Source organism: Lynx canadensis, chromosome B4, assembly GCF_007474595.2.
Source record: "Lynx canadensis isolate LIC74 chromosome B4, mLynCan4.pri.v2, whole genome shotgun sequence".
NCBI lineage: Eukaryota > Metazoa > Chordata > Mammalia > Carnivora > Felidae > Lynx > Lynx canadensis.
Genome location: NC_044309.1, coordinates 13,836,571 through 13,864,540, shown reverse-complemented (window position 1 = coordinate 13,864,540; position 27,970 = coordinate 13,836,571). Strand labels below are relative to the sequence as shown.

General features: G+C 40.2%; 1 protein-coding gene and 2 long non-coding RNA genes across 13 annotated transcripts in view; 2 read left to right on the top strand and 1 right to left on the bottom strand.

Moving 5' to 3' along the window:
- Positions 1-25,923, top strand: part of DCLRE1C (DNA cross-link repair 1C) — a 44,123-nt gene extending 18,200 nt beyond the window's left edge. For all 11 annotated transcript variants that reach the window (XM_030321203.1, XM_030321200.1, XM_030321201.1 and 8 more), the window contains 6 exons: positions 3,559-3,660; positions 7,006-7,142; positions 7,668-7,722; positions 12,230-12,318; positions 13,011-13,105; positions 24,094-25,923. In XM_030321203.1, the coding sequence (XP_030177063.1) occupies positions 3,559-3,660; positions 7,006-7,142; positions 7,668-7,722; positions 12,230-12,318; positions 13,011-13,105; positions 24,094-25,010 (1,395 nt within the window). In that variant the 3' untranslated portion in view covers positions 25,011-25,923. The remainder of the gene's footprint in view (positions 1-3,558; positions 3,661-7,005; positions 7,143-7,667; positions 7,723-12,229; positions 12,319-13,010; positions 13,106-24,093) is intronic.
- Positions 1,150-19,219, bottom strand: LOC115518006. The gene is made up of 3 exons (XR_003970142.1): positions 19,207-19,219; positions 5,966-5,975; positions 1,150-1,244 (listed from the first exon to the last, which is right to left on the bottom strand). It is a non-coding gene; the product is annotated as an uncharacterized LOC115518006 (long non-coding RNA).
- On the top strand, positions 5,105-5,729 carry LOC115518007. The gene is made up of 2 exons (XR_003970143.1): positions 5,105-5,220; positions 5,471-5,729. It is a non-coding gene; the product is annotated as an uncharacterized LOC115518007 (long non-coding RNA).
- Positions 25,924-27,970: the final 2,047 nt, after the last annotated feature.

The following is a 27,970-nucleotide window of genomic DNA, read 5'->3' as shown; positions in this document are numbered from 1 at the left end:
AGCAGAGGGAAGCAGCCCGTCACAGGGCATGTGTGGCGCAAGTTGGAAGCCCCTGTGAAGTAGGATGTCACCTCTGTTTGTCCACCTCCTCAGGGGAGGAGCCTACGGCAGCCCTGGTGGCAGAGAGGAGCCCACAGAGGAAGTATTTTTTTTCAAAACTGTGGGTCACACAATAAATTTCGTGATTGTGACGAGCATTGAAAATAACTTGGGGAGCACCTGGGTGGCTCAGTCGCTTAAGTGTCCAACTTTGGCTTAGGTCGTGATTGTAGTTCGTGGGTTTGAGCTCCGCATCAGGCTCTGTGCTGACAGCTCAGAGCCTGGAGCCTGCTTCCAATTCTGTCCCCCTCTTTCTCTGCCCCTCCCCTGCTCTCACTCTGTCTCTCTCTCTCAAAAATAAATAGACATTAAAAAAAAAAAAAAGAAAGAATCTCGAACTAGAAATTATCTGAGTGTATTGCTTGCAGTCAGAGTGATTATCGTTTTGTGACAGTTTATGTAGGGAATCAGACACATGCATTTACATGCATGTCTGTTGTGTGTACTGGGAAATCTATTTCTTACTGAAGGTCATGGTCAAGGTATGTGAAAACCACTGTCCTAGAGCCCCGAATCCTGTGGGTGGATCCGTGTCAGATGAGGCTGGCGGGGAGTTTTCACCTGTCCCCTTGCCCGTGGTTCTGTGTGCCGGGCTCTGGAACCGAGCAACAGAGCCCGGCGTGGGAATGTGGCTGCTAAGCACGCGGCTGGTGCTCTCGTCCCCTCAGAGAAGATGGAGGTTTGGGAAAGACTCTGAGTAAAACAAAGTGCTGGAGCTAGTTGGACTTTTTTTTTTGTTGTTTATTTATTTATTTTGAAAGAGAAGAGAGAAAGAGAGAGCACAAGCGGGGGTGGGGGGGGTGCAGAGGGGGACAGAGGATCCCAAGCAGGCTCCACACTGTCAGCTCAGAGCCCAGTGCGGGGCTCGAACTCACAAACCGTGAGATCGTGACCTGAGCCGAAGTCATTTGCTTAACGGACTGAGCCACCCAGGCGCCCTGGCTAGTTGGACACTGAAGTTCCACTTTGGTTTGGGCCTCGTAACATGGATCCCCCAGCTGACAAACGTATGCCCGGAACTTAATTATACACAGAGTAATTCAGTAAAATAAAAAAGATCTAGCTTTTCTGCATTTGAGATTTAAAACATTCCTCCCTCACTTCCTGTATAAGTCTTGACTCCCTTAGTCCTTCCTTAGGTCCTTCTGTCCAAATACATTGGTGTAAAGTTGCCAATTCTCCATTTTGGGAAGGATTTGCTTTCATTCTGAGATTGTCCTTCCTGTTGTTTTGGTGTTAAAGTGTCCTTTCAGATTAATGTTTATTTTTGAGGTGGGGGAGGGGCAGAGAGAGGGAAACACAGAATCCGAAGCAGGCTCCAGATTCCAAGCTGTCAGCACAGAGCCCGACGCAGGGCTCAAACTCACAAACTGTGAGATCATGACCTGAGCTGAAGTCTGACCCTTAACTGAGCAAGCCACCCAGGCTTCCCGGCTTTTTAAATTAAAATCACAGCGATAACAGGTTGTGTGTATATGCACGCACTTATCTATATTATCTGCCGTATATGTCTCCTCGTGTCCTGTCTCGGCCAAATACAGAGATGGCAGCTGCTTCTCAGTCCCTAATTTGTCTCGTACATTTTCCTGCATGTGAAATAGAGAAGGCAGGAAGCTCCTGGTCAGGAGGCTGAGGAGTGGCCAGGGAGGGGGGAGAGCAGCCTCTGGTGGTGACCTGGTGACCTCAGAGTCACCTGGAGTGAGCCCTCTCTTAGGCTCCTTAATCCCTCTGTAGGGGAAGGAAACAGTTTCATACCAGGAATTTAAAAAGGGGCAACAGGGAGGTTTCAGAGATGATCTGTGGCAACTTTTCAGGCCCCTTTATTTTTGTTGAGGATCGAAGTTTCTGTATCTCTGTCTATACATCTCAAAATTTACCCCTTTTAGTCTCCTACTTAGTGAGTCCAGAAAAGCAAATTTGTTGTTACTTCTTGTTAGTCATTAGTAAACAGGGAGGGAGCAGAATAGGCCACAGGATAAGTAAGCAATTGTGCTTGGATTCTTTTTATACTTGTCTTGGTATAAATTACCCACAGTGATTTGACATTATCCTAATCTGTTGTTAATCAGACTTCAAAATGAGAGTACTTTTTTTGCCATTTTGTAGTCCTAATATCAACTGAGGTACATGTTACTTACTTTGAAGAAGAGAATTTTTTTAATGTTTATTTTGAGAGAGTGTGGGGGAAGAAAAGAGAGGGAGAGAGAGAATCCCAAGCAGGCTCTGCGCTTTCGGCATTCAGAACCTGAGGCAGGGCTCGAACTCGTAAACTGAGATTATGACCTGAGCCGAAATCCAGAGTCGGCTTAACCGACTGAGCCACCCAGGCTCACGTGTAGAAGAGTCTTTCACGAAAAACAGACACACTGGTTTAACAATTTAAAACAATAAAGACTACCTTAAAATTCTACAGATGGCTCAAGTTTTTTTTGTTTTTCTGCATCTGCCCCTCCCCCTGTTAATCCAGTAAAGGGGCGTGTCGTAAGGGGCTTCTGGGTCTCTGCTTCCCACTCCAGCTGTGTTCCCCCCACCAACTGCCCTTACTCACCATGGCATGCGGGGGATATGTCTTCACAAGTCAGTGATTCTTGTTTTCATCTGCTGTGTTCATGCTATCTACCTGATATTTAGAATTAAGCTTGACACATAGTAGGCGTACAATAAATATTATTTGAATGACTCTTGATGGATTGAAGGACAGTAGAGTTGACCTTGAACAGCACAAGTTTGCACTGCACAGGTCCATTGATGCGTGGGTTTTCTTTGGTAAATACAGTATTGTATCCCAAACAGTAATGTATGGTGACAGATGGTAGCTATACTTGTGAACATAGTATAATGTATAGACTCACAGAGTTGTCTAAGCACTTACATTGTACGCCAGAAACTAATGTAACGTTGTGTGTCAACTATACTTCGATAGAAAAATACAGCACGGTACTCTAAGTGTATTTTCTCTTTCTTACAATTTTCTGAATAACGTTTTCTTTTCTCTAGCTTGCTTTATTGTAAGAGTATGGTATGTGATACTTATATGAAATATGTGCTAATGGACAGTTTATGTTACTGGTAAGGCTTCTGCTCAACATCAGCTGTTAGTAGTTAACATTTGGGGAGTAGAAAGGTATGTGGATTTTTGACTGTGGGGGCTGGCGCCCCGACCCCTGTGTTGTTCGGGGTCAGTTGCATCAGCGTGAGTCAATGAAGTCCACCAATTGGGTGTCCAGAATTTTTTATTACCACCACCAATAGGCGCTAAGGCTGACTGGTGCGAATATGATGTTTGTACTTTGTTGACGTCCTGACAGGATACCAGGGTGCACTGAAATAGCCAAAAACTAGGTTTCAAGAAAGAAGAGAGAGTTCGCTAAGTGGATAATTTGCCGTAATTAGCCCTGAACAACTTCTTTATAGAAACTACAACTCAAACAACATGCTCATCTGTGTTATTTTCCTCAGGTTCATGTGGACAAATTAGACATGTTTAGGAACATGCCCGACATTCTTCATCACCTCACAACAGACCGGAATACTCAGATCCATGCCTGTCGCCATCCAAAGGTACAGAGTATAAACTGTTTCTTATTGTTGGTGTGATGCATGAAAAGCAGAATTTTAGGTCCAGAACGCACCCCTGAAATCCCATTTTCTAGGCCCTTCAGTTTACACATGTGAAAACTGAGGCAGAGATCTGACGGCGTTAGCCTGAGGCCGTGCACTGAGACATTCCAGTGCTCCTTGCCGTGAACCACGTTAGCAAATAGACACAGACCCCCAGGGTTCTTTTTTTTTTTTTTTTTTTTAATAATGTTTATTTATTTTTGAGAGAGAGAGAGAGACCGAGTGGGAGCAAGAGAGGGGCAGACAGAGAGGGAGACACAGAATCTGAAGCAGGCTCCAGGCTCTGAGCTGTCAGCACAGAGCCTGATGCAGGGCTCGAACTCACAAACTGTGAGATCATGACCTGAGCTGAAGTCGGACGCTTAACCAACTAAGCCACCTGGGCGCCCCCAGACCCCCAGGGTTCTTAATGAAATATATCCATATACATTTGATACATATTTATTTGTAATGAGTTATGTAGTGACTAATGTATTTATCATGAAATTAATATGTTAGTGCTTATGATTTAAGAAAACATTTATAATCCATTACGATATATGTTTGAGACTCATGACCTATGTGCACATTTGTAAACTACTTTTCTTCTACTCATTTGAGATAAATAGCTAGATATAACTTTGCTTCAGATTTTGAAATAGTTTTATCTCTTACTAGTCCAATTTCAAATTAGCATTTCTAGGTCTTTGCAACTCATTTGTTATTTATTTTTGTTATTTTTTAAATTTTTTTATTTTTTAAAATTTACATCCAAATTAGCATATAGTGCAACAATGATTTCAGGAGTAGATTCCTTAGTGCTCCTTAACCATTTAGCCCATCCCCCCTCCTACAATCCCTCCCGTAACCCTCAGTTTGTTCTCCATATTTATGAGTCTCTTCTGTTTTATCCCCCTCCATGTTTTTATATTATTTTTCTTTCCCTTCCCTTATGTTCATCTGTTTTGTCTCATAAAGTCCTCATATGAGTGAAGTCATATGATTTTTATCTGTCTCTGACTAATTTCACTTAGCATAATACCCTCCAGTTCCACGTAGTTGCAAATGGCAAGATTTCATTCTTTTTGATTGCCGAGTAATACTCCATTGTGTGTGTGTGTGTGTGTGTGTGTGTGTGTGTGTGTGTATACACACACAAACACATATATATATATATATATATATATACATATATATATGTATATACTACATCTTCTTTATCCATTCATCCCTGGATGGACATTTGGGCTGTTTCCATACTTTGGCTATTGTCGATAGTGCTGCTATAAACAAGGGGGTGCATATGTCCCTGTGAAACAGCACACCTGTATCCATGGATAAATGCCTAGTAGTGCAATTGCTGGGTCATAGGGTAGTTCTATTTTTAGTTTTTTGAGGAACCTCCAAACTGTTTTCCAGAGTGGCTGCACCAGCTTGCATTTCCATTTTTGTTATTTATTTTTGAATGCCGCCCTAGAACTCCCTTCATTTATTAAAAGCCCTTCTATTATTAAATGTCAGGTATTAGGGGCGCCTGGGTGGCGCAGTCGGTTAAGCGTCCGACTTCAGCCAGGTCACGATCTCACGGTCCGTGAGTTCGAGCCCCGCGTCGGGCTCTGGGCTGATGGCTCAGAGCCTGGAGCCTGTTCCGGATTCTGTGTCTCCCTCTCTCTCTGCCCCTCCCCCGTTCATGCTCTGTCTCTCTCTGTCCCCCCAAAAAAATAAATAAACGTTGAAAAAAAAAAATTAAAAAAAAAAAAATAAATGTCAGGTATTAAATTTCGGATTTGCCCTCAACATTTTGTTTCATTTCATTTTATATAGTCATTCAGCATCGCAAATATTAAATCATGATCTTCAGAAGCTGGGGTTTGCATCATCATAATTTTCCCCTAAGATTTCAAATATCTGAGCATTCAGATGCTGAATAATTTTTATTTTAGTAAACACTGCATTTATATACTTACATACTCATTGTGGTAGTAACATTGGCTCCATCACCCGAAAACCTAATGTAAACTTGATCGGCCCTAAAGTAAAGCATAATGTAAAAAAAAAAGAAAGAATTCTGATCTACAGCATGGAATATTCTACTTCAGACCACTGTAGGATAGCTACAAGGTAAGAGATTATTTTGATAATTGGTAAGCTGCATATTATAACTCGAGTCATCAGTTTCATTCTTTTGTTTGTGTGTCTACACACACACACACATACTCATTGAATTTACGGATGGATCAAAGTCATGTACATACAGAATAGCAACTATTTTGTCCCTTTTTTTTTTTTTTAAGTTTATTTATTTTTTGAGAGTTCACAGGGGAGCGAGATTGAGAGAGACTCCACATTGTCAGAGCAGAGCCCGATGTGGGGCTCAGACTCACGAACCATGAGATCATGACTTGAGCGGAAATCAGCAATCAGGCACTTGACTGCCTGAGCCACCCAGATGCCCCTTATTTGTCCCTTTTCTGTTGGACTTGTAGCCTCTGGTCCTTACAAGCCCTGTAAATTGGCGTATTTCTCTTTGCTCTGAGTTTTCTTGCATCCCATGAAGTAGCTAAATTGGCAATGGTCACTCCTGCCACTTCCCGCATGGCTACCTGCCTTGAAACACTCCTTCTAGCGGCTTCGTTCTTAGGTCACGTGGCCTCGGGAGTACTGCTCACGGCTCGGGAGTACTGCTCACGGCTCGGGAGTACTGCTCACGGCTCAGGAGTACTGCTCACGGCTCGCAGAGCCCTGGTGCACCCCTGCAGCCCTCCTCCTCCTCAGCACACGCACCAAAGGCCCTTGATGACATTTGGTCTGCACTGAGTGCTAATGGTTTTGCAGGACCCCTGTCTAAACGTGATGTCTTTGGGAAAATAGTCCCATTGTCTTTCAGCTTTTTTTTTTTTTTTTGCTTTATTCTCTAACTGTATTTTGAAAAAATTGGATGATCGGTAGCCTGTATTCACAGTTCCCCCAGTTGTATAGTAGTGTCCTGTTTTTAGTGTATGGAGGGGGAGCCGGGCACCCCTGGTGAAGGTCACAATGTGCGTTGTGGTTACTGTGGCCTCATTAGTCTCAAGTGTAGATCAAATCTCCCACATTTTGTTTTTCTTTCAGGACATTGACATTTTTGAAGAGTCCAGGCCAGTTCCGCAGAATGTTTCTAAATTTGGAATTATCTGATTATCTCCTCATGTCTGCTTTTTTATTTCATGTCTGTAAACTTATCACAGCATTTGTTTTTGAGACCCTGCCCACAAACAGATTTGTTGAAAACGTGGAACTGTTTTTCGGTTTTTGAAATCTTTTTAGGCAGAAGAATATTTTCATTGGAATAAATTACCCTGTGGAAATATTTCCAAAAATACAATTCCACTCCACACAATCAGCATTAAGCCATCCACTATGTGGTTTGGAGAAAGGACCAGAAAAACAAATGTAATTGTGAGGTAAGAAAGCAATATCATAGGTCTTTTGAGAGAAACCTTCCTTTTGAGGCAAATTATGTGCTTTATTTTAGTTTAAACGCAAATCTAGCCTAACCCAAAGAGGGGGATGTATTATAATTGTGGAAAATAACTTCTGAAATTTAAACGCTAAAGAGGTTCTGCTTCCAAAACCTGTCTCCTGTCTAAATTTCCTGAGGTCTGCTCCAGTTGGGTGGCTCGAGAGTGAAGGCATCTTGTTTGGCCTCACTTGGGAGTGAGTTGACATTGTGGGGAACTAGAAGCCCTTGGTGGAGCTGAGGGGCATAATGATCAGCATATTGTAGCAACACTTCCTTAATATTGGGTATTCACAATGTCCACAAATCTTTATGTTTCTGGAAAGAGGTCCCTCTTGTCCCAGGGAGAAACCCTTGATTATAGGGTGATTTAATACCGGAATAGCGGAAGATGGGAAGGCATGAAATTTAAAACGTAGCTTAGTTTTGATAAAAGACCTCTAAATTTTGTGTTTTCCTTTCCTTTTAGGACCGGAGAGAGTTCATACAGAGCTTGTTTTTCTTTTCACTCTTCCTACAGTGAGGTAAGAGGATCCCACATCCTCAGAACCCCATTGCCAACTACTTCGGTGGCATTCATGTTGGATGGCAGCAGTCTAACCCCTTGGCTGCCAGAGGGATCTCTTTTTCTGTTGCTTAAGATTTGTTGTGGCTTTTCTGAAGGAAATTTAGGGAAGATATCTCAGTAGATGAGCTGTGTTTACCAAGCACAAAGGAAATTGCTATTAGCACCTGTTTTCAGCCTAAACACAGAAGAATTCGTATGATTAAGGTTTTCTTCCTGTCTTGCTTCCTGCATGTATTTTAACTTCCCCACTTCAATTGTTGTTTTCAGTCGTCATGAGAGGATCATAAATCCTTTTTAATTTTAAAATTTTATTGTTATTTTTTTAAGAGGATCTATAAAGCTTATCCGAAGGAGCACTATAGATAAAACCATTATGGGTGGCCTTAAGGTGCTGTCCAGAGTTTTGGTCTCTTCTAAAATTTGCGCTGGAAAGCTATTTAAAAAATAGTCCTGAACATTCAGCAATTGGGGAAGAATCAAAGTGACTGAGATAAAAACCTTGTCCTTAAGAAGGATGTATATTGTATTAGAATGACTCAGTTGAAGAAGGCCTATTAAATGGTTTTGTTAGGATCCTCTTTATATAGGAAATTGACCTACTACAGTGGAAGTTGATACGTGTGATTTATTTGCAAACTCCTCACACACTTCCAAAGTAAATGCTAGCGTCTTCTAAGTGCTGAGTTTTAGTAATTTTGTGTATGTGTCAGGAAAAAAAAGGTATATAAAAGCAGACTTTGAATGACACTTTAAGTCACACATGATTTTAGTTTGACCATTGCAGCACTTAAAAATTGATTTCCCTGGGGGCTCCTCGGTGGCTCAGTTGGTTAAGCTCCGACTTTGGCTCGAGTCATGATTTCACGGTTTGTGGGTTTGAGCCCTGCGTCAGGCTCTGTGCTGACAGCTCAGAGCCTGGAGCCTGCTTCGGATTCTGTGTCTCCTTCTCTCTCTGCCCCTCCCCAACTTGTGCTCTGTCTCTCTCTGTCTCTCAAAAAATAAATAAATGTAAAAAAGAAATTAAAAAAAAATTGATTTCCCTGGTAACTATTATTTTTGTATTTGGGATATGTGGTTACAGCACTGCAGCACTGAGCCGTGGATGTGTTAATGATTTGAACAGGTGGATTCTTCCAGAGCTCCAGGTAGTGGCATTCTTATCAAGTCAGCCATAGTACTGTAAATGACTAGCATATTATCAAAACATCACAGGGGCGTCTATGAAATATCTGACCTTACCTTTCAGGTGCAAATAGGTTATCCAAGAGCAGCTTGGAAGGAATTCACTGTGATGATAGATTTTAGTTAATGTGTTCTTCCCCCATTTTATCCTGAAATCTCATGTTGTTGTCAGAGTCCCCTCCTGGGGATCTGTCTTTGGTTGGCATCGGGCTCAGCATCGGGGTCCCTTCCTGTCCATCCTTCAATGGCTGGTATCCTTGCTGTCTCAGCCACGGGGCAGGTGTCTCGTTGGTGAAGAGTGTAGGCCTTACTTCTCACTCAGGGCTACATCTGGCCCCTTTCACTCCTTCGGTGTAGTTAGCACCCAAGTTGGGAAGCATAAGCTTTCCTGGGATTTGATGCAATTACGTTCCAATAAGGAGATATTTCCCTGGTGTGTAAGCAGACACGAAGTGGCTGAACGCCCTCGCCCCTCCCCACTCCCCCTGGGTCAGCACCAGTGATCACACACAGCAGAGGGTCGCTTTGAGCTCTGCGGTGGGGAGACCTGCTTTCCTGAAAACTCTATTCATAAGCCTATATCCTAAGTATAGATCATGCTGAATTAGATTTATAAACATAAATAGATTTAAGGATCATTTCCTGTCAGTTTTGTTGTCTAAATACAGCTGATTCTCCTTATTTGTGGATTATTTCCAGGTTCACCTGTTCACTAAAATTTGTGACCCCAAAATAATAGTCACAGTACTGCATGGCTGTTTGCAGACATGCCTAGCAGAATGGTGGGAAAGGGGTTAACGACATGCATATTCCCAATTTCGGAATTGGGTGGCACTTACCCTCTCCGCTCAGCTCAGGGCTAACAGGTGTCCTTTTGCAGTCGGTTTAGCGCTGTGTTGAACACACTTCTGTGCTTTCTGCTGGGGACTTCCTGTTTAGAACAGCCCCTAAGTGCGAGGCTGGGGTGCTGTGTAGCGTTCCAAAGCATGCATAGAGGCAAGGGTGGGCCTTATGGAGAAAATACGTGTGTTTGATAAGCTTTTACAGACAGGAGTTATGGTGCTGTTGGGTATGAGTTCAATAGTAATGAATCAACAGTACGAATTAAGTAGGTGTCTTTAAACAGAAACCCACAGAAAACAAGGTGATGCACTGATGGGCTCACAGAGACACTGTGACCAGAGGTCCACTGGAACCTTGTCTTTTCCTCAGGAGCGTGGTTCAGTGTTTGCTAATTCTAATGTTTTTTAAGTTTATTTATTTTGAGAGAGAAAGGGGGGAGGGAGAGAGAGAGAGAGAGGCAGAGAGACAGGGTGAGAATCCCAAGCAGGCTCTGCACTGTCAGCACAGAGCCCAATGTGGGGCTCAAACCCATGAACTGGGAGATCGTGACCTGAGCGGAAGTTGGATGCTTAACCAATTGAGCCACCCAGGTGCCCCTAGTGTTTGCTAATTCTAGACCTCGAGAACATAACCCCTGCAGGTAATGAGAATGGACTGTGTTTGTGAATGGTCTTAAGGCAGGCATCTGATGTGACGACATCAGCTTGTACAGGTGACAAACGGTGGCTCTCTAGTGGGTGTCTCGTCTCCTGTGGCCACTTCATTTCTAAGTAGAAGCGAATCATTTCTGGTATAGGTTGACATTACTTTATCCCTGTTGCCTTGACAAGCCTCAGATTTCTGCTAGCCTCAGCTTTGAATTAATTATACAAATCGTAAAAGTTGTGGGCCGGTAAATAATAGTTTCTGTTTGCATGCCTGCTCTGAAAGTGCAGGAGAATTTGCTTATGAAATCTATCTGAAGAATGAATGGGTCTTGTTTTCCTCTCCTGTTTTCAGTAAGGTAGCCACTTTATTTTAATACGGAGTTATTGATAATTCCTAGATTCCTACCTCTTTTGATTTGGTTCTTTATTTGAAAAAGTTGTTCTGGGGTGCCTGAGTGGCTCAGTCAGCTAAGTGTCTGACTTCAGCTTAGGTCACGATCTCACGGTTATGGGTATGTGCTGACAGCTCAGAGCCTGGAGCCTGCTTTGGATTCTGTGTCTCCCTCTCTCTCTGCCCCGCCCCAGCTCTCTCTTTCTCTCTCTCTCTAAAAAATAAACATTAACATTTTTTAAATAAAAAAAAAAGTTGGGTTCTAATGATTACTTAGAACTCAGTCTCCCCATTTGCAGAAGGGAATAAAAAAACCTTTGTGTTGTCATTATAATTTTTTTAATGGATAATTTTTTTTAATGTGCTTTCAGAGTTTTGTTTTTGTTTTTTTTTTTTAATGTTCATATGTTTTTGAGAGAGAGACAGAGACAGAGCACAAGCTGGGGAGGGGCAGAGGCAGAAGGAGACACAGAATAGGAAGCAGGCTCCAGGCTCTGAGCTGTCAGCACAGAGCCTGACGCGGGGTTCAAACCCACAGACTGCGAGATCACGACCTGAGCTGAAGTCGGACACTCAACTGACTGACCCACCCAAGCGCCCCTGTAATGGATAATTTCATTGAATGTTAAATATATGCCAGCTTGGTAACAGGCCAAGCACTTGACATGCGTTATCTCATTTATACTTCTAGATGAAGACCCTAACACTTAGAGACTTTCGGTAACTTAACCAAGATCACAAGGTCACCAAGATCTAATAAATGACAAAGCTGAAACTTGTCTGGGTTATGAGGAATAGCGGCAGAGTTTCTCTGTCGAGCATTCTGAGCTTTGCAGAAAATCAAGGTATTCATGAAATTTCTGCATGTAGTTGTCCTCTAGAGAAAAACATTACAACAAATCAAGCATGCTGGAAGATGTAATTTTCTTATTTTATTTGTTGGAGAAAAGAAATGTAATTCGACGAGCTTGCTTTTTTGTGTGTACTAAATACTCCACTTAATTCTAATTTACTTGAAGGGAATTTGTTAATTATGGGTGACTTTCTTAGACAAGGAAACTAATGCACTTTAAAAAAATAGAGAATCTTTGAGTTCCATTAGTCAGTGATTCTTAGTCCTTTCTGTGGAACAGAATCACCTGAAGAACATTTCAATATCCTGAATCCCAGGCCCCACTGTAGCTGAGTATCAAAAGGACTTTTGGGCATGGGGTCTCAGAGTTGGAGATTTCTTTCTCCTCTAATAGAGGCCCCCAGGTGATCCCCATGTGCAGCTAGTAGTGAGAACCACACCATGAGAAAGTTCTGCTCTTTCGCCTGGCCTCCCTTTTGTTTCCGTCTATAATACCCACATTTTTCACCGCAGAGATAACCGATCCATTTTATTTTCCTTCTTCTAGGTTAAAGATTTCTTGAGCTACATCTGTCCTGTGAATGTGTATCCCAATGTCATTCCAATAGGCACAACTATGGATAAAGTTGTAGAAATGTGAGTAATTGCTACTTGTGGAACTTGTGTCGTTGAACACGATGGATGCAGAGGATAGTTTCGGGTCTGAGAACAGGGGCCAGGACATAAGATGGCTGTAAATACGTGTCTGGTTGGGAGCATGATGGCTTTCTTCCAGTGGGTATGTTATAGATAATCCTAAAGGCTGCTGGGAGTCTGGCATAAGGGCACAGTTGGCATTGAGGCCCTCAAGAGAAAGGGCAGGCTGTATTTACACACTCTTGTATTTTATCATCACTGTGCCTTAGCTTCCAAACTCTAGAGTGAAGAGATCAAATTTATGAGATTTTGTAAGAGATAAGTCAACCCCATTAAACAGGTGAGAGTAATCAGCTAGCCATACTGTATTCCCTGAATGCCAGGTGTCACTGTAGTACTTAATAGTCTTGCAGAATAGGGAACTGCTTTTCTGTAAAGCAAGAGCAAATACATGGGTTTTGCTTTCCCTTAATCCTACAATTAGATAGCTATGTACCAGGTTGTATTTAAGTGCTCATATTTACCACTTAATTATAGTGAAGTGGTTTTTTAATTATTAAACATGGCTCTTTGGTTTTTAAAAGTAGTTATATGATTTTTCCCATGGCCAAGTTTTTATAATCTCTATAAAGTATGCTTACATTCCTGTAGCTTTCCCAACAGGAAAAATATAATGTTCCTATTCGTTTCAGCTTAAAGCCTTTATGCCGATCTTCCCAAAGTACTGAGCCAAAGTATAAACCACTTGGAAAATTGAAGAGAGCTAGAAAAACTCACCTAGACTCAGGTAAGAAAATGACCCTGGATTCAGAGGTGTGGGTTTCAAGGCTACTCTGGCCTGGTGAAAGCAGCATTGGGCAGGGGTGGGCCTGGGACTGCTGTCACTCAGACTTGTTCCCATGGTCTCAGGAAGTGCTTTGTCTTTCTCCAGCCTGTGAAATCAGGAGTCCAATCTCCTTCACAGGTTTAAAACGGGTGACAGAGAGAACTGTGCCTGTACTGAATGGTGTTCTCAGCTTTCTGAAAGTAGGCCTTGTGGTTTGTATAGGCCATAAAGACAGGCTGGGCTGTTAATCTTGGAGATTTCCTTCAAGATACTAGTAAATGCTGACAGTGGAAACTTTTGCCATTTCCAACCAGATTGACCAGCAGAGCTTATACGAACAGATTTTCTGTACTTTGTCACCTTCTTCCATTGCTACTTTCATTTTCCAGGGAAGAGCAGAGGTACCCTCTGAGGAATTTAGAACTTGAGATTCCAAATAAAGATCTGCTGCTTTACAGCAGCCAGATTTTGTGGTTAGGATTCTGAATTTGCATTGCTTTGGCGGAAAGTCACTTACTGTACCATGTAGCTAATACATGACCAAACAGATTAGGTAACAGGATTGTATTTATTAAACAACTACTGTCTATGGCAGGTATTGTGCTAGGTCCTTTACATACACTACAGCTAAACTTCAGCCCACCCAAGGGGTATCATCCCACTTTTTACTAACAAGGAAACTAAAGTTTAGAGGTGAAGGAAGTACCCCCAAGGCCTAGCCAGAAGTAAGTGATGGGGCTGGGATTCGAATCCAGTCCTGTCTTTCCCATCTCCATTTCAGCATTTCCTCTCATTTAGAATCAAATCAAAAACATTTAGATGCAAATTCCAGTACTGATTCTAGAAAACCAGTTGTATTTTTAGATGTTGTATCTATCATGTATGGCATCGTATAATCCTTCTCATATGTAAACTTAATTGTAGGGTTTTTTTTTAAAGCTTTACCAAAGTATAATTGATATACTATAAATTGCATGTTTAAGGTGTCCAATTTGATACTTTTACATATGCATATATGAGAAGCCATCACCATAATTAAGATCAGGAAAATAGCCATTACCCCCAGGTTTCCTTATGGCACTTGGTAATTCCTCCCAGCTGTCCCCCACCCCCTGCTGTCCTCTTCCGTGCCAAGGCAACCACCGATCTGCTATCTATCACTGTACATTAGTTAGCATTTTCTAGAATTTTATACTAAATAGAATCATACAATATGTCTGGCTCATTTCACTTAGCACATTTTGAAATTTATTGATATTGTTGGATGTATCAGTAGTTTCTTTTTTACTGATGGGTAGTATTCCACTGTGTGGATATACCAGTTTGCTGATCCATTCACCTCTTGTACATTCGGGTTGTTCGCAGTTTCTGGTCATTACAAATAAAACTATGAACATTCAAGTACAAATCTTTGTATGGATGTATGCTTTCATACCTAGGAGTGGGTCATACGGTAGTTGTATCCTTAAGAAACTGCCAAATTGTTTTCCATAGTGGTTGGACCATTTTCCATTCTTGCCAGTTCTCTTGTTCTACTTTGTTGCCAGTATTTGGTGTGGGTAGACTTTCTAATTTTAGATATCCTAATGTGTGTGCAGTGATATCTCATGGTTTTAATTTGTATTTTTCTAATGTCTAGTGAGGTTGAACATCTTTAATGTTCTTATCTGCCATCCGTGTATTTTCACTGGTGAAGCATCTGTTTAAATCTTTATCCATTTTTTTTTTAATTTGTTGCTTTTTTATGGTTGGGTTTTGAGAGTTTCTGGATGTAAATGCTTTATCAGACTCTTAGCAGAGTCTTTTTGAAGAGCAGAAATTTTAAATGGTGTTCAATTTACTAATGTTTACCTTTTTTTTTTGTATTGTAGCTAACTAAGAACTCTTTGCCTGACTCATGGTCACAAAGATGATTTTCTCCTCTATTATCTGGTAGAGGTTTTTGTAGTTTTAGGTTTTACATTTAGGTCTGTGGTCCATTTTCTAGTTATTTTTATGTATACGGTGCTAACTACATATTCAAGGTTTTTCGGTATTTGTTTTTTTCCTACAGACATTCCAGACATTCTAGAACCACTTGTTGAAAAGACTTAATCTTTACTGAATTGTCTTTGACCTTTTCTTGAAAGTCAATTGACAATATATTTTTAATTTTTTTAAATGTTTTTATTTTTGAAAGAGAGAAAGAGAGACAGAGTGTGAGTGGGGAAGGGGCAGAGAGAGAGAGAGACACAGAATCCCAAGCAGGCTCCAGCCTCTGAGCTGTCAGCACAAAGCCTGACGCTGGGCTCAAACTCACTGACCGTGAGATCATGACTTGAGCTGAAGTCGGACACTCAACTGACTGATCCACCCAGGTGCCCCAATTGACAATATATTGAGGGTTTACTTCTGGACTTTTTGTTTCGTTCCATGATTTCTATCTTGACATCAGTACTGCCCTGTCTTGATTATTGTACCTTTATAAATTCTGAAGTTAAGGGATACAAGTGGTTGAACTATTTTGTTAGTTTTCAAAGTTGTTTTGGCTATTCCATGTCCTTCACATTTCCATATGAATTTTAGAGTCCGCTTGCTATTTGTATAAAAATGTCCACTAGACAGAGTTTGGGATTGTATTAAATTTGGGAAGAACTGACAACAACATTGAGTCTTCAGATCCATGAAGATGGTATCTCTCTCCATTTATGTAAGTCTTTGATTTTGCTCAGCATTATTTTCTGGTTTTCAGTGTATAGGTCTTATATGTCTTTTGTTAGATTAATCCCCAGATATTTCATTTTTTGGATATTATTGTACATTATATTCCTTTTCACATTTCAATTTGTTACTGGTATATAGAAATACAATTGATATTTGTATTTTGATCTTGTATCTTCCAACCTTGCTAACCTCACTTATTAGTTCTAGTGATTTTTTGGGTAGATTCTACTTCATTTCTACATAGATTATCATAGTGTGTCTGAATATAGATAATTTTACAGTCTGGATGCTTTTATTTCTTATTCTGATTGAACTAGCTAGACTTCAACTATAATATTTAATAGAAGTGGCAAAGGTTGATGTCATTGCCTAGTTCCCAATCTTGTGGGGACTGGGGGAGAGGGAAGCATTCATTTTTTCACCCTTAAGTATGATGTTGTGAACTTTTCATTGATGTTTCTCATCACATGGAGGAAGTCCATTCTATCAGTAGTATTCAGAGACTTTATTTAATCAGGAACGGATATTGGATTTTGTCAAATATTTTTCCTGCATTTATTGAGATGATCATACAGTTTTTCTGTTTTAGTCTGTTAATATGGTGAATTACAATGATTGATTTTTAAGTATTAAACCAACCTAGCATTTCTGGAACAAACCCCATTTGGTTGTGATGTATTATCCTTTTTAGCTATTGCTCAACTTGATTTCCTAAACTTGTGTTAAGAATTTTTTTCTTCTGTGTTCAGGAGTGATATTGGTCTAAAGTTGTTTTGTCTTTTTCATGCAATATCTTTTGTGGTTTTGGTATCTTTTGGTATCTGGATACTGTTGGCCTTCTTGTTGTGAATTGTTTCTTCATACTTTATTTTCTGCAACAGTTTATAAAGAATTAGCAGTATATCTTTCTTAAATGATAGGTAGAATTTACCAATGAAGCCATCTGGGCCAGGAGTTTTCTCTGCAGGAAGGTTTTTAACTACAAATTCAATTTGTTTAACAAGTCGAGGGCTATTCAGGTTATTTTTTCTTGAGTAAGCTTTGGTAATTTATATCTTTCAAGGAATTTGTCCATGTCACCTAAGTTGAATTTTTTGGCACAAACTTGTTCACAATACTCCCTTGTTATCCTTTTAATATCTGTAGAATCTGATGATACCAACTGTCTCACTCCTGACATTATTTGTATCTTAGTTTTTCTCGATCAGTCAGAGGTTTGCCAGTTTTACTGAGCTCAAAAACCTAGCTTTTTGTTTCATTGATTTTTTCTTTGTTGTGTTGTTTTCAGTTTCACTGATTTCCACTCTGATCTTTGTTTCTTTCATCTACTTGCTTTTGGTTTATTTTGCTCTTTATTTCTAAATTTCTTAATGTGGAAGCTGAGGTTATTGCTTTGAGACTTTTTTTGTCCCTTAACACAGGCACTTAGTGCTATAAGTTTCTCTCTTTAGTTGTTATCTCACAGATTTGACTTGTGTTTTCATTCAATTCAAAATATTTTGATTTTTCTTTTGATTTCTTCTTTGCATGGATTATTTAGAATAAATGGGTTACTGAGTTTCTGAATTTTGGAGGATTTTCCTGAGATAATTTTGTTGTCCGATTTAATTTTGGGGTTAGAGAAAATGCTGTTATGATTTTTACTGAGATTTGTGGTCTGGAATAATGGTCTGTCTTGGTAAATGTTTCACTGTACTTGAAAGAACTATATATACTGCCGTTGGGTGGAGTGGTGTACAAATATCGGTTAGGTCAAGTTAGCTGATAATGTTCAAATCTTCCATATCCTTGCTGATTTCCCTGGTCTACTTTGCCCTGCAAATTATTGAGGGAAAGTTGTTGAAATCTCCCGTTACAGTTGTGGGTTTGTTATTCCTTGTAATTCGATCACTTTTCGCTTCATCAGTTTGAAGCACTGCTATCAGGGACACACATGTTTAAGATTGTTAAGTCCTCTTATATTTAGGAAATGACTCTTAATCCTGGTAATATTCCTACCTTTGAAATATACTTCACCAGATGTTAATATAGCTACTAAACTTTCTTCTGATTAGTTAGTATATGTTTTTCCATCTCTGTATTTTTAATTTGTCTTTATATTTAAAGATGGGTTTCTTATAGGCAGCATTTTGGGTCTTGTTTTCTATAGCCAATCGGGTAACTTCTGTCTTTTTATTGGAGTGCTCGGTCGGACCATTTATGCTTAATGAGATTACTAATATGGGCAGCTTTAAATATACCATCTTGCTGTTTGTTCCCTCTACATTTCTTCTTTCTTTCTGCCTTCCTTTGGATGGAGTAACGATAGATTATATTTTATTTCTTGTTGGTTACTGGCAGTAACTATTTTAGTAGTGTATAGTATACATCTTTAACTTACCAGAGTGAAAAGTTAGGACAAGTATTATTCTAGTATCATACAGTATAAGAAACTTAAGACACTGGTCCCACTTCCTCCTCACAGTCTGTGCCATTATTGCCATACATCTTATTGCTAAAAACCCCACAATACTTATTTTTTCTTTAACCTGCCAGTTTTTTAAAGCTTTATTGCAGTATAATTTATATACCATAAATTTCACTCTTTTTTGGTGAACACTTCCATGATTATTACTAGCAGACTTGTGCAGCCATTTGCCACTAATTTCAGAGCATTTCCATTACTCGAAAAAGAAACTGCCCATTTCAAGTTACTCCGCATTACTACCTCCCGCTTTAGGCAACCACTAAATCTATAGATTTGTCTCTTCTGGACATTTCAGGTAAATGGAACCATACAACATTTGGTCTTCTCTGCCTGGCTTCTTAGCATGTTTCCAGAGCCCATCTGTCTTATAGTATGTATCATTACTTTTTTTTTTTTTGGTCACATTTTATTTATCCATCCACCAGTTGATGGACATTTGGGTTGTTTCTGCTTTTTTAGTTATAAATGATGCTGCTTTGAATATTTGCAGACACGTCTTTGTGTGGACATATGATTTATTTTATTTGGGGTAAATAACATGGGAGTAGAATTTCTAGGTTATGGTGAGTGTGGGGAGGGTGGTCTCAGTCTGCCTGAGCTGCCATCACAGATACCTCAAACTGGGTGTCTTAAATAACAGACATTTCTCATAATTCAGGAGGCTAGAAGTCCAAGATCAACGTGCTGGCAAAGTGGGTTTCATTCTGAGGCCTCTTCTCTTGCTTGGCTTATTGGCCACTGTCCTGGTGCTGTGTGCTGACATGCCGTTTCCTGGGGAAAGGCATGTGCTGGAGGCAGAGGGCGGTAGGGGGAGAGGGCTCTCTGATGTCGCTTATAAGGACACTAATCCTATTGGATCAGGGACCCATCCCTATGAACTTACTTTAATTACTTCCTTAGAGTCCCCATTTCCAAATACAACCACACTGGGAGTTAGGGTTTCAACACAGGAATTTGGGGGCAGGCACATTTATTCTGTAACATACACACAATAAATCTGTTTTAGCATTTTTTTAACAAGGAGAAATTATTTTCCAAACTGAACACACTTTTTGCTCCCACCATCTATAAGGATTCCAATTTCTCTGCATTGTAGCTCGTACTTTTCAATTATAGCCATTCTAGTGGATATAAAGTTGCATCTCCTTGTAGTTTTGATTTGCATTTCACTCCTGATTTCAGCTTAAGTCATGTGCTTTGATGCTCTTGGCTGAAATGTCCATTTCACATCTTTTGTCCATTTTTAAATTGGATTATTGGTCTTATTACATTGTAAGATTTCTTTATATCCTCTGGGTATATCCCCTTTGTCAGATAGGATTTGCACATATTCTTTTCCAGTCTACACCTTGTCTTCACTTTCTTGATGGCGTCTGTTGAAGTGTGAAAATTTAAGTTTTGATTAAGTCCAATTTATTTCATTTTTGTCTTGCTGCATGAACTTTTGCTGTCCTAAGAAACTACTGCTCAATCCAAGATCATGAAGATTTATTCCCATGTTTTCTTGATCATTTCAGGATTTTGGCTTTTTTCTTATTGACTGTATTTTCTCCCCTTTCTGCTTGTCTGGTAATATTTTGTTGGATGCCATATTTTCTGAAGTTTACCTTGTTAGGTTCTGCATAATTTTGGATTTCTAAGAATATTCATGCACTTTGTTCTGGCATGTAGTTAACTGGCTTGGAAGCTTGGAACAGTTTGATCCTTTTGTCTTGCTTTTTATCTTTGTTAGGTAGGAGCAGGGCAGCATTTAGTCTGGAATGAACTCTCCCCACTCCTAAGGCAAGGCCCTTTTAGTACCCTTACAGACACCCTGTGAATCGAGGGGTTCCACTCTGGCTGTTGGGAACAGGCACCCTGGCCTCAAGTAGTTACCTCAGTAGGATGCACCGATCAGTCTGCCGAATGCTAGAGGGCCTCTCCGGGCCTCTGCTCTGTAGACTCCAACCACCTTGGCTTCCTGACTCCCAGTCACCTCCTCGACTAAAGTGCCCATGGGCTCTATCTGGGTGTACCCTTCCTGCCTGGAAACAGTCACCAAGTGAACCGGGGCAGTCTTAGAACTCACGTCATTTGTTTCCCATGCTCAGGTGTCATTGTCCTTCACTGCCTGAGGTCTACTTTCTTGAGAGCCTTTGCTATATTTTGTCTGGTTTTTTAGTTGTTTCAGGGGGGAGGTAAAATGTAGTTCCTGCTATTCTTTCTTGGCTGAAAACAAAATCATTTTTAGCTTAACATTTTGTCCCTTTATGCACCTACCCAGATGACACATTTTTGTTGAGTATGTATTTTTTTTTTTTGATTGGGCCACTAGTTTGAGTTTTCAAATTGATGTTTGTTTTTCCATTTTACTGTTTTAGCTTTTTTCCTTTTGTTCCTTGTTGCTTCCTTAGTGTTTTTATTCCTTGTTAATATAGTAATTTTTATAGCTTTTATTTCTACAGGTCTAGGTCTCTGGGCAACTCTTTGGCATCAGTCCCTCTAGTAGGTGTTTGCAGATGTATTTTGTAAGCCACTGGGGCCATGTTCACTTCAGTCCACATGTGTCACTGACTTTGGAATTCCATCCTGAGTGCTTTAAGGTCTGCGGTGCTTTCTAGTGTGCTGACCAGTTTTTCCAGTTTCTTTACTTTCAAATCTTGGGGCAAACCCAGGAGTCCTTGTCAGCCTCTTTGAAAAGCATTTCAATAAAGCGCTTCGTGCTATTTTTTAAATCTTTACATAATTTAGTAGTTATCAGCTATTACAATTATTCCCCTAGACCAGTTTTATAAAATCAGTTTTTGTTCTTATAAATTAGCAGCTACCCATGGCAGCTAATTGAGAAAATAGTTATATAGAACCTCACAACTCTAAGTTACTTTGAATAGTGTTTTAATGTATTTCCTCCCCCTCCTTCATATATATAAATATCTACAGAACTCAGAGGGACATTAAAAATGCTTAAAAATGGGGCACCTGGGGGGCTCAATCTGTTAAGCACCTGACTTTGGCTCAGGTCATGATCTCAGGGTTTGAGTTTGAGCCCTGCATCGGGCTCTCTGTCAGCATGGAGCCTGCTTGGGAGTCTCTGTCTCACCCCCCTGCCCCCCCACCCCCACCTCTCTTTCCCTCCCCTGTTTGCACTCTCAAAAAAAATTTTTTTTATGTGTTTAAAAAGAGGTGGACAGCAGTCCTGAAGTCGGGACCAGGGCAGCTTACGCAAGGGCTGTCTACCACCTTCTGTAAGAGCAGATAGATGCACATAGGCTGAAATAAACTTTTTTTTTAAAATTTTTTTAATGTTTATTTAGAGAGAGAGAGTGAAACAGAGCTTGAGTGGGGGAGGGCCAGAGAGAGGGAGACACAGAATCTGAAGCAGGCTCCAGGCTCTGAGCTGTCAGCACAGAGCCCGACGAGGGGCTCGAATCACGAACCGTGAGAATGTGACCTGAGCCGAAGTTGGACGCCCAACCGACTGAGCCACCCAGGCGCCCCTGAAAAACTTTCCATTGGGAAATTTTTGTTATTGTTCAAAAACAATTTAACAGCTGCATACTTTGCATTATGGCTATATAATGATGTATCGGATCTTTGTACGCTTAGGTTAACAACCTATTTTTAACTTTTACAAATATTGTGATGAACAACATTGTACATAAATCTGTTTCACACTTCTCATTGGGTTAAATGGTAGAAATTAAGGTGCTTGCGAGATGATGTCCAGTTCTCCAATATGGTTATACCAAGTTATACAGACACAGATAGATACTATCTGTGAATTATAACATTTGTCCTTTTTAACATTGGGTTTAAGTGTGTTTTTCAGGTTGTATAAATACTACTAAGGATTTTAACACTTCTTAGTGTTCTATACCTTTCCGATTTCACAGAGAAATCATTGTGTCAGAATTAACTTGATAGTATAGTATAGAAACTTGTTTTTCAATACATACAGGTGGATTGATGGTAAAAATGTACAGATTACCTTACAGCTGAAACACACCGTGAGACTGTTAAACTTAGGATACAAAAATATTTCCTAAAAAGTTAACTTTGGCTAAAACAGATCTATAATCTGTATGTTGAAATGAAGCCCCCTATCTTAGAGATCAGGCTGATTCCAAATACAGTACTAGACATCTTAGTCACTTTAAGTCTTTCAGAAAAGGAGAGCAATAGTTGCTTAAGAATTACACAGAGCCAGGAACCATACTGATCTGGTTTTGACCTAGTGTATGTTGACCCGTCTTCTCCAGACCTGTCTCCTTCGGAACATGGGAGCAAGATGATCCATGGGAGCAGGACTACTCTGTGGTCCATTTTTTAAAAACCAGCTCTTAAAAATGTAGTGTTTAGCTACATCCTTGTATCACTGGGAACACTTATCTTTTTAGGTGGGTAGTTATAAGACAATACTAGAACAATTAAGTTGCCATAGACTGTCTGATGAGCATTTAATCTCCTTCTCAGGTGCCATTAAAGACCAAGAAAATACTTGTTTTCCCCCCGTTACAAGCCTTCTCAATTTATGGTAATTTCACTCTCCAAGTAAGGTTTCCTGACTTTAAGATTTTAAGTGGAGGGGTACCTTTGGTGCCTCACTCGATTGGGCATCCGACTCCTGATTTTGGCTCAGGACGTGATCTCACACTGTGGGACTGAGCTCCATGTGGGGCTCTGGGCTGAGCAGGGAGCCTGATTCCCTTTCTCTCCTTTGGCCCCTCTCCCTCCTTGCTCACTAAAAAATAAAAATAAGTAAAGAAAGTAAGTGAATTGGGCTCATTATATTGCTAATGTAACATGCTTTAAAAAAAAAAGTACATTTGTTGACTTTGTTCATGACACTAAATGTGCCTTATTCAAAGTAAACCCCATTTGGCACATTTAGTTGAAGTTGATCTAATCCGCATTCCCCTCAAGTATCTGTCACCCAGCAGTGTGCACTTAGCCGACTCAGGCTGCTATGACAAATACTAGAGGCTGGGTGACTTAGCAAGACATTTCGCACAGTTCTGGAGACTGGGATGTCCAAGGTCAGCGTGCCAGCAGATTTGGTTCTTGGAAAGGGCCCACTTCCAGGGTTGCAGACAGTCTCTCCTCCTCAGTACACACTCAGGAGCCTTTCCACAGGCTGTCCATGCATGAAGAAGGAAAGTGAGAAGTTGGTCTTCCTCTTCTTACAAAGATACTAATCCCATCTTATATCCCATCTCCAAATACCATGACATTGGGGCCAGCGCTTCAAATTAGGAACTTTGGAGGACACAGCCCATGACATGTACCAAGTAGATATCAGTAAAAACTAGAAAATGACTTTTTATTAAATCAGCCAACTCATGATCTACTTTTTGCAGAGCATACAGTTTGCAAACCTGGCTGATGAACAGAATCACATACAGAACTTAAAGTGAAAATTAAATTACTGGGTCCCACCTTTAGGGATTCAGTAGATCTGGAATGGGATAGAAAGCTGTATTTTTTTTTTTAAAAAAAGCTTTCCAGATAATGCTAATGTTCAGCCAAGTTTAAGAAACACTGTTACAGGCATTGTGGCCTTATTTGGGGAACACAGATCAATATTCTCAACCTTAAAGTCCGGCATTAGTTGAAGGGTGGTAAATTGTTCAGATTACGCTAAGAATAAGGGGCCTTTTTCTTAGAAGAGGGACACGTTATTTGCAGCTCCACCAATTGAAACTACAGCTACATGCTACAAATTGGATTTTAAATTAAAAGCACAAATTGATTCCCTTTGCATTCTGTGTTTCCCATACATCTGTTGTGTTTTTTCCCACAGAGGAGGATGACGACCTCTTTGATGATCCTGTGCCGTTACCGCTAAGGCACAAGGTTCCATACCAGCTAACTCTTCACCCTGACGTGTATCTGATGACTGCAGCTTCCCCAAGCCAGCCTGAACAAGAGAGACAAAGCACAGGGTACAAAGAGAGTATGCACACCTTTCCTTTGGCAAACTTTATAGAATGTGAAGAATCCAACAGCGAAGGTGAAGAAGAAGTACAAACCCCAGCTTCATCTCAAGAAGACCTGGGTGCTCTCACACATCACCAGCAAAAGGCTGATGTAGAAGTACCACAGTGGGAAGTGTTCTTTAAAAGGAATGATGAAATCACAGATGACAGTTTGGAAAACCTCCCTTCTTCCACAGAGGCAGGGGGCTCTCAGTCGCCAAAGATTTTTAGTGACTCTGATGGAGAGTCAACTCACATCTCTTCCCAGAATTCTTCTCAGTCAACACACATATCCGAACAAGGGAGTCAAGGCTGGGACAGCCAATCGGACACTGTTTTGTTATCATCCCAAGACAGAAACAGTGGGGACATTACCTTCTTGAACAAAGGTAGCTATAGACCAAGAATCAAAGAGAATATTCCTGCCTCTCAGATGGAACAAAATGTACTTTGCCCAAAGGATACTTATTCTGACTTGAAAAGCAGAAATCAAGATGCAAATATGGCTCCTAGTGTTGGAGAAATAACCACTCTAAGCAGTGGGAAACACATACCTCAGGAAAAAAGGCTACTAAATTTTAGCACCAATGCAGATTCCCAGAGCTCCTCTGATTTTGAAATTCCCTCCACACCAGAAGCTGAGCTACCTAAAGGAGAGCATTTACAGTATTTATATGAGAAGCTGGCAACAGGGGAGAATATAGTCACTGAAAAAAGAAAAAGCTCATTCTCAGATACTTAAAAATGAAAAACCTTGCATTCTAGAGCAACCAGTAGAAAACCTACACAAAGAGGTAATGGTCAGAATCATAATGGACACGTCAGAATGGAATATTTAAAAATGTTCATGTAACCTAAAACAAGGCAGTAAAGGGGAAAAAGAACAAAAAATAGAGGTAAAAAGCAGAAAATAAGGTAGAACTAAATCCAAACATCAATAATTACATTAAGTGAAAGTGGTCAACACACACCAGAAAAAACCCAGGGAAAGAAACAGAACGTTTTTATATGCTGTCTCTAAGAAACTCAATTCAAATGATGCAGGCAGGTTAAAAGTAAAGCCTGGAAAGATATATCTAAATACTTCCACTACTTAAAGCTGGAACGACTATATTACCATCAGACAAATTTCTCACAAAAGGTCCAGTTCACTAAGAAGACACAATCCTACATGTGTATGTTGCTGCAACAGCTTCAAAAGAGAGAAAGCAAAACCAAAGGAGAAACACTAATGCACAGTCGAGCTGGGAACTCTACCTGTTCCTCTATCGGTAATAGAATTAGCACACAGGAAGTGAGCAAGGCTATGGAAGAACTCCATGGCACCATTAATCAACTGCAACTGACACAGAACATTCCACCCAACAGAGAATGTTCTCAAGCGCCATGGCACATTCACCCTGATAGATGGCTGCATCCTGGGTCATAAAAACTCTTAAAAACAATCAGCCCCTTATTTATCTCAAAAGGTCACTTCTGAATGCTGGTTTGAACACAAAGGTAAAATGAAAAGGAGAGAAATTAGGACCCAAAAGAATGAAATGGCAAAAGTGTGTGTTCTAGTTGTTGGATTTCCTTAAAGTCTGTCAATGGATTATGTTTTTATACAGCTATATATGTGGTTTAATAAAGTTCTATTAACAAATATTCATCAACACTTTGGGTATGCTGACATTTTATAGATTAAGGAAGCAAAGGCACAGATTTTCCTTAAAACAAATTTAAGTTGGAGTCTCTAAATCAATTTGCAGGTCAATTAAACCAACAATGATATGCATTATCACCCTGCTGCACTGACCCCTTATTTCTAACGCCACAGATACTCCCAGTTTTTGATTAAGTATTCTCCAGACTGTGTGAGACTGGGGTAGAAATACAGTTATCCCATTTTACCCATCTCTCCTACGAGTTCTTTTTTTTTTTTTTTTTAATTTTTTTTTTTTTACGTTTTTTATTTATTTTTGGGACAGAGAGAGACAGAGCATGAACGGGGGAGGGGCAGAGAGAGAGGGAGACACAGAATCGGAAACAGGCTCCAGGCTCCGAGCCATCAGCCCAGAGCCTGACGCGGGGCTCGAACTCACGGACCGCGAGATCGTGACCTGGCTGAAGTCGGACGCTTAACCGACTGCGCCACCCAGGCGGCCCTCTCCTACGAGTTCTACAGCCTGAAAGCAAAGTGAATATAAAATCACTAAAGAGACCAGTAGAGATTACAGATCACTGAGTTTCCAGTCGTAACTACAACAGGCCTAATACACAAGCCCAGAGACTTCATTTTTAATCTGTAGTTCTAAAAATTAGTTACACTTCATTAATAAGTCATGTAATCAAATATAACTGATTTCACTGACACTAAAGACCTCATCTTAATAGTATAGCTTATAATCCAAGGTGGGGACTCAATACATGCCTGTAAACATCCTTCTGAATATATTAGCACTGTATAATCACATCATCCATTTAATATTACATACTGCCATATTTTGTGTTATGAGAACCTGGCACAATAAATGCCAGGTGAATGAATTTAAGGGCTAAGAGCACTAGAACAGACTTTTGATTAAAAAAAAAAAAACTTGCAGGGATCACCAAAGACTACAAAAGTACAGGTTTACAGTACAGAATTACAGCAGATACTTACATGTGGTGCTTACTCTGTGATGATAGTTCTTTTACACACTGGATATTAACTCCTTCAATGCTCATCACCACCTTTTGAGGCAGGTTAAGTTTATTCTTCCCACTCACAAATGAGGAGGCTGAGGCACAGAGAGGTTAGTTCACATAGCTGAGAAGGAGTGAAGTCAGGACTGAAAATACAGGCAATTCAAGCTCGAGAATCCATGCTCTTAGCCACTATGCAATAATGCCTCTCAAAAAGAGCACAGGTAGGGGTAGGATTAATTATAGTGGCTACTCGATTTTTACTCTAAGAACTGTAAAGTATAAAGGAAAAAGTGAAAACAAGTTTCAAAATGCCAAGATACATGACAGAAGAAATGCAGTGGCTAGCCACATTTGCCTGAGAGAGGAATCCAAGACTTACAGTTTGTTTAAACTAGCAGTACGAAATAGAGTCCAGTATAAATAGGTGGTTTACTGCCCCCGAGCCACGTGATCTTGGGTATGTTCATGTTACCTAACCAGTCCTGACCCCTTCCCTTTGCTGCGCTGTAGGGCTGGCAGCACCGGCCTCATGGGTTTATGAGACGCACAGGAACGCAGATAAAGGGCCTGAGACTTGCTCCAAGAATAGGAGCTTTAAGTCTAACATTCCCCTGTGGTTCCAGGCAGTGTTTACTTATTTAGCATAATGTGTTTAAGTAACCTGGTGACTCATAATGCTCAAAATATTTTAGAAGTATCCATCCACATTATGCTATGTAAAATTCTTTAATATTCAAATGGACCAACCATGACAATGATAAACTTTCTTAAAAGGCAAATAACATTTAAAGTGATGGTATAACAACCTTTGGTTAATCTCAAAAGCAAGTAGTCAGGAATACATTGGTTATCTTTTTGCCCCTTTTGTAGCTTACTGGTAAGGAAAATAAAATATTCAATAACAAAGCTAAACCACCATAAATAGAAAATCAAATGCCAAACTAAATTTATTTTGCTAAAGAAAATTGAACTGTAAAAAAAAAAAAAAAGTGCAGTCTAGATTTTGCACATATGGGGGAAAAAACCCTGAGA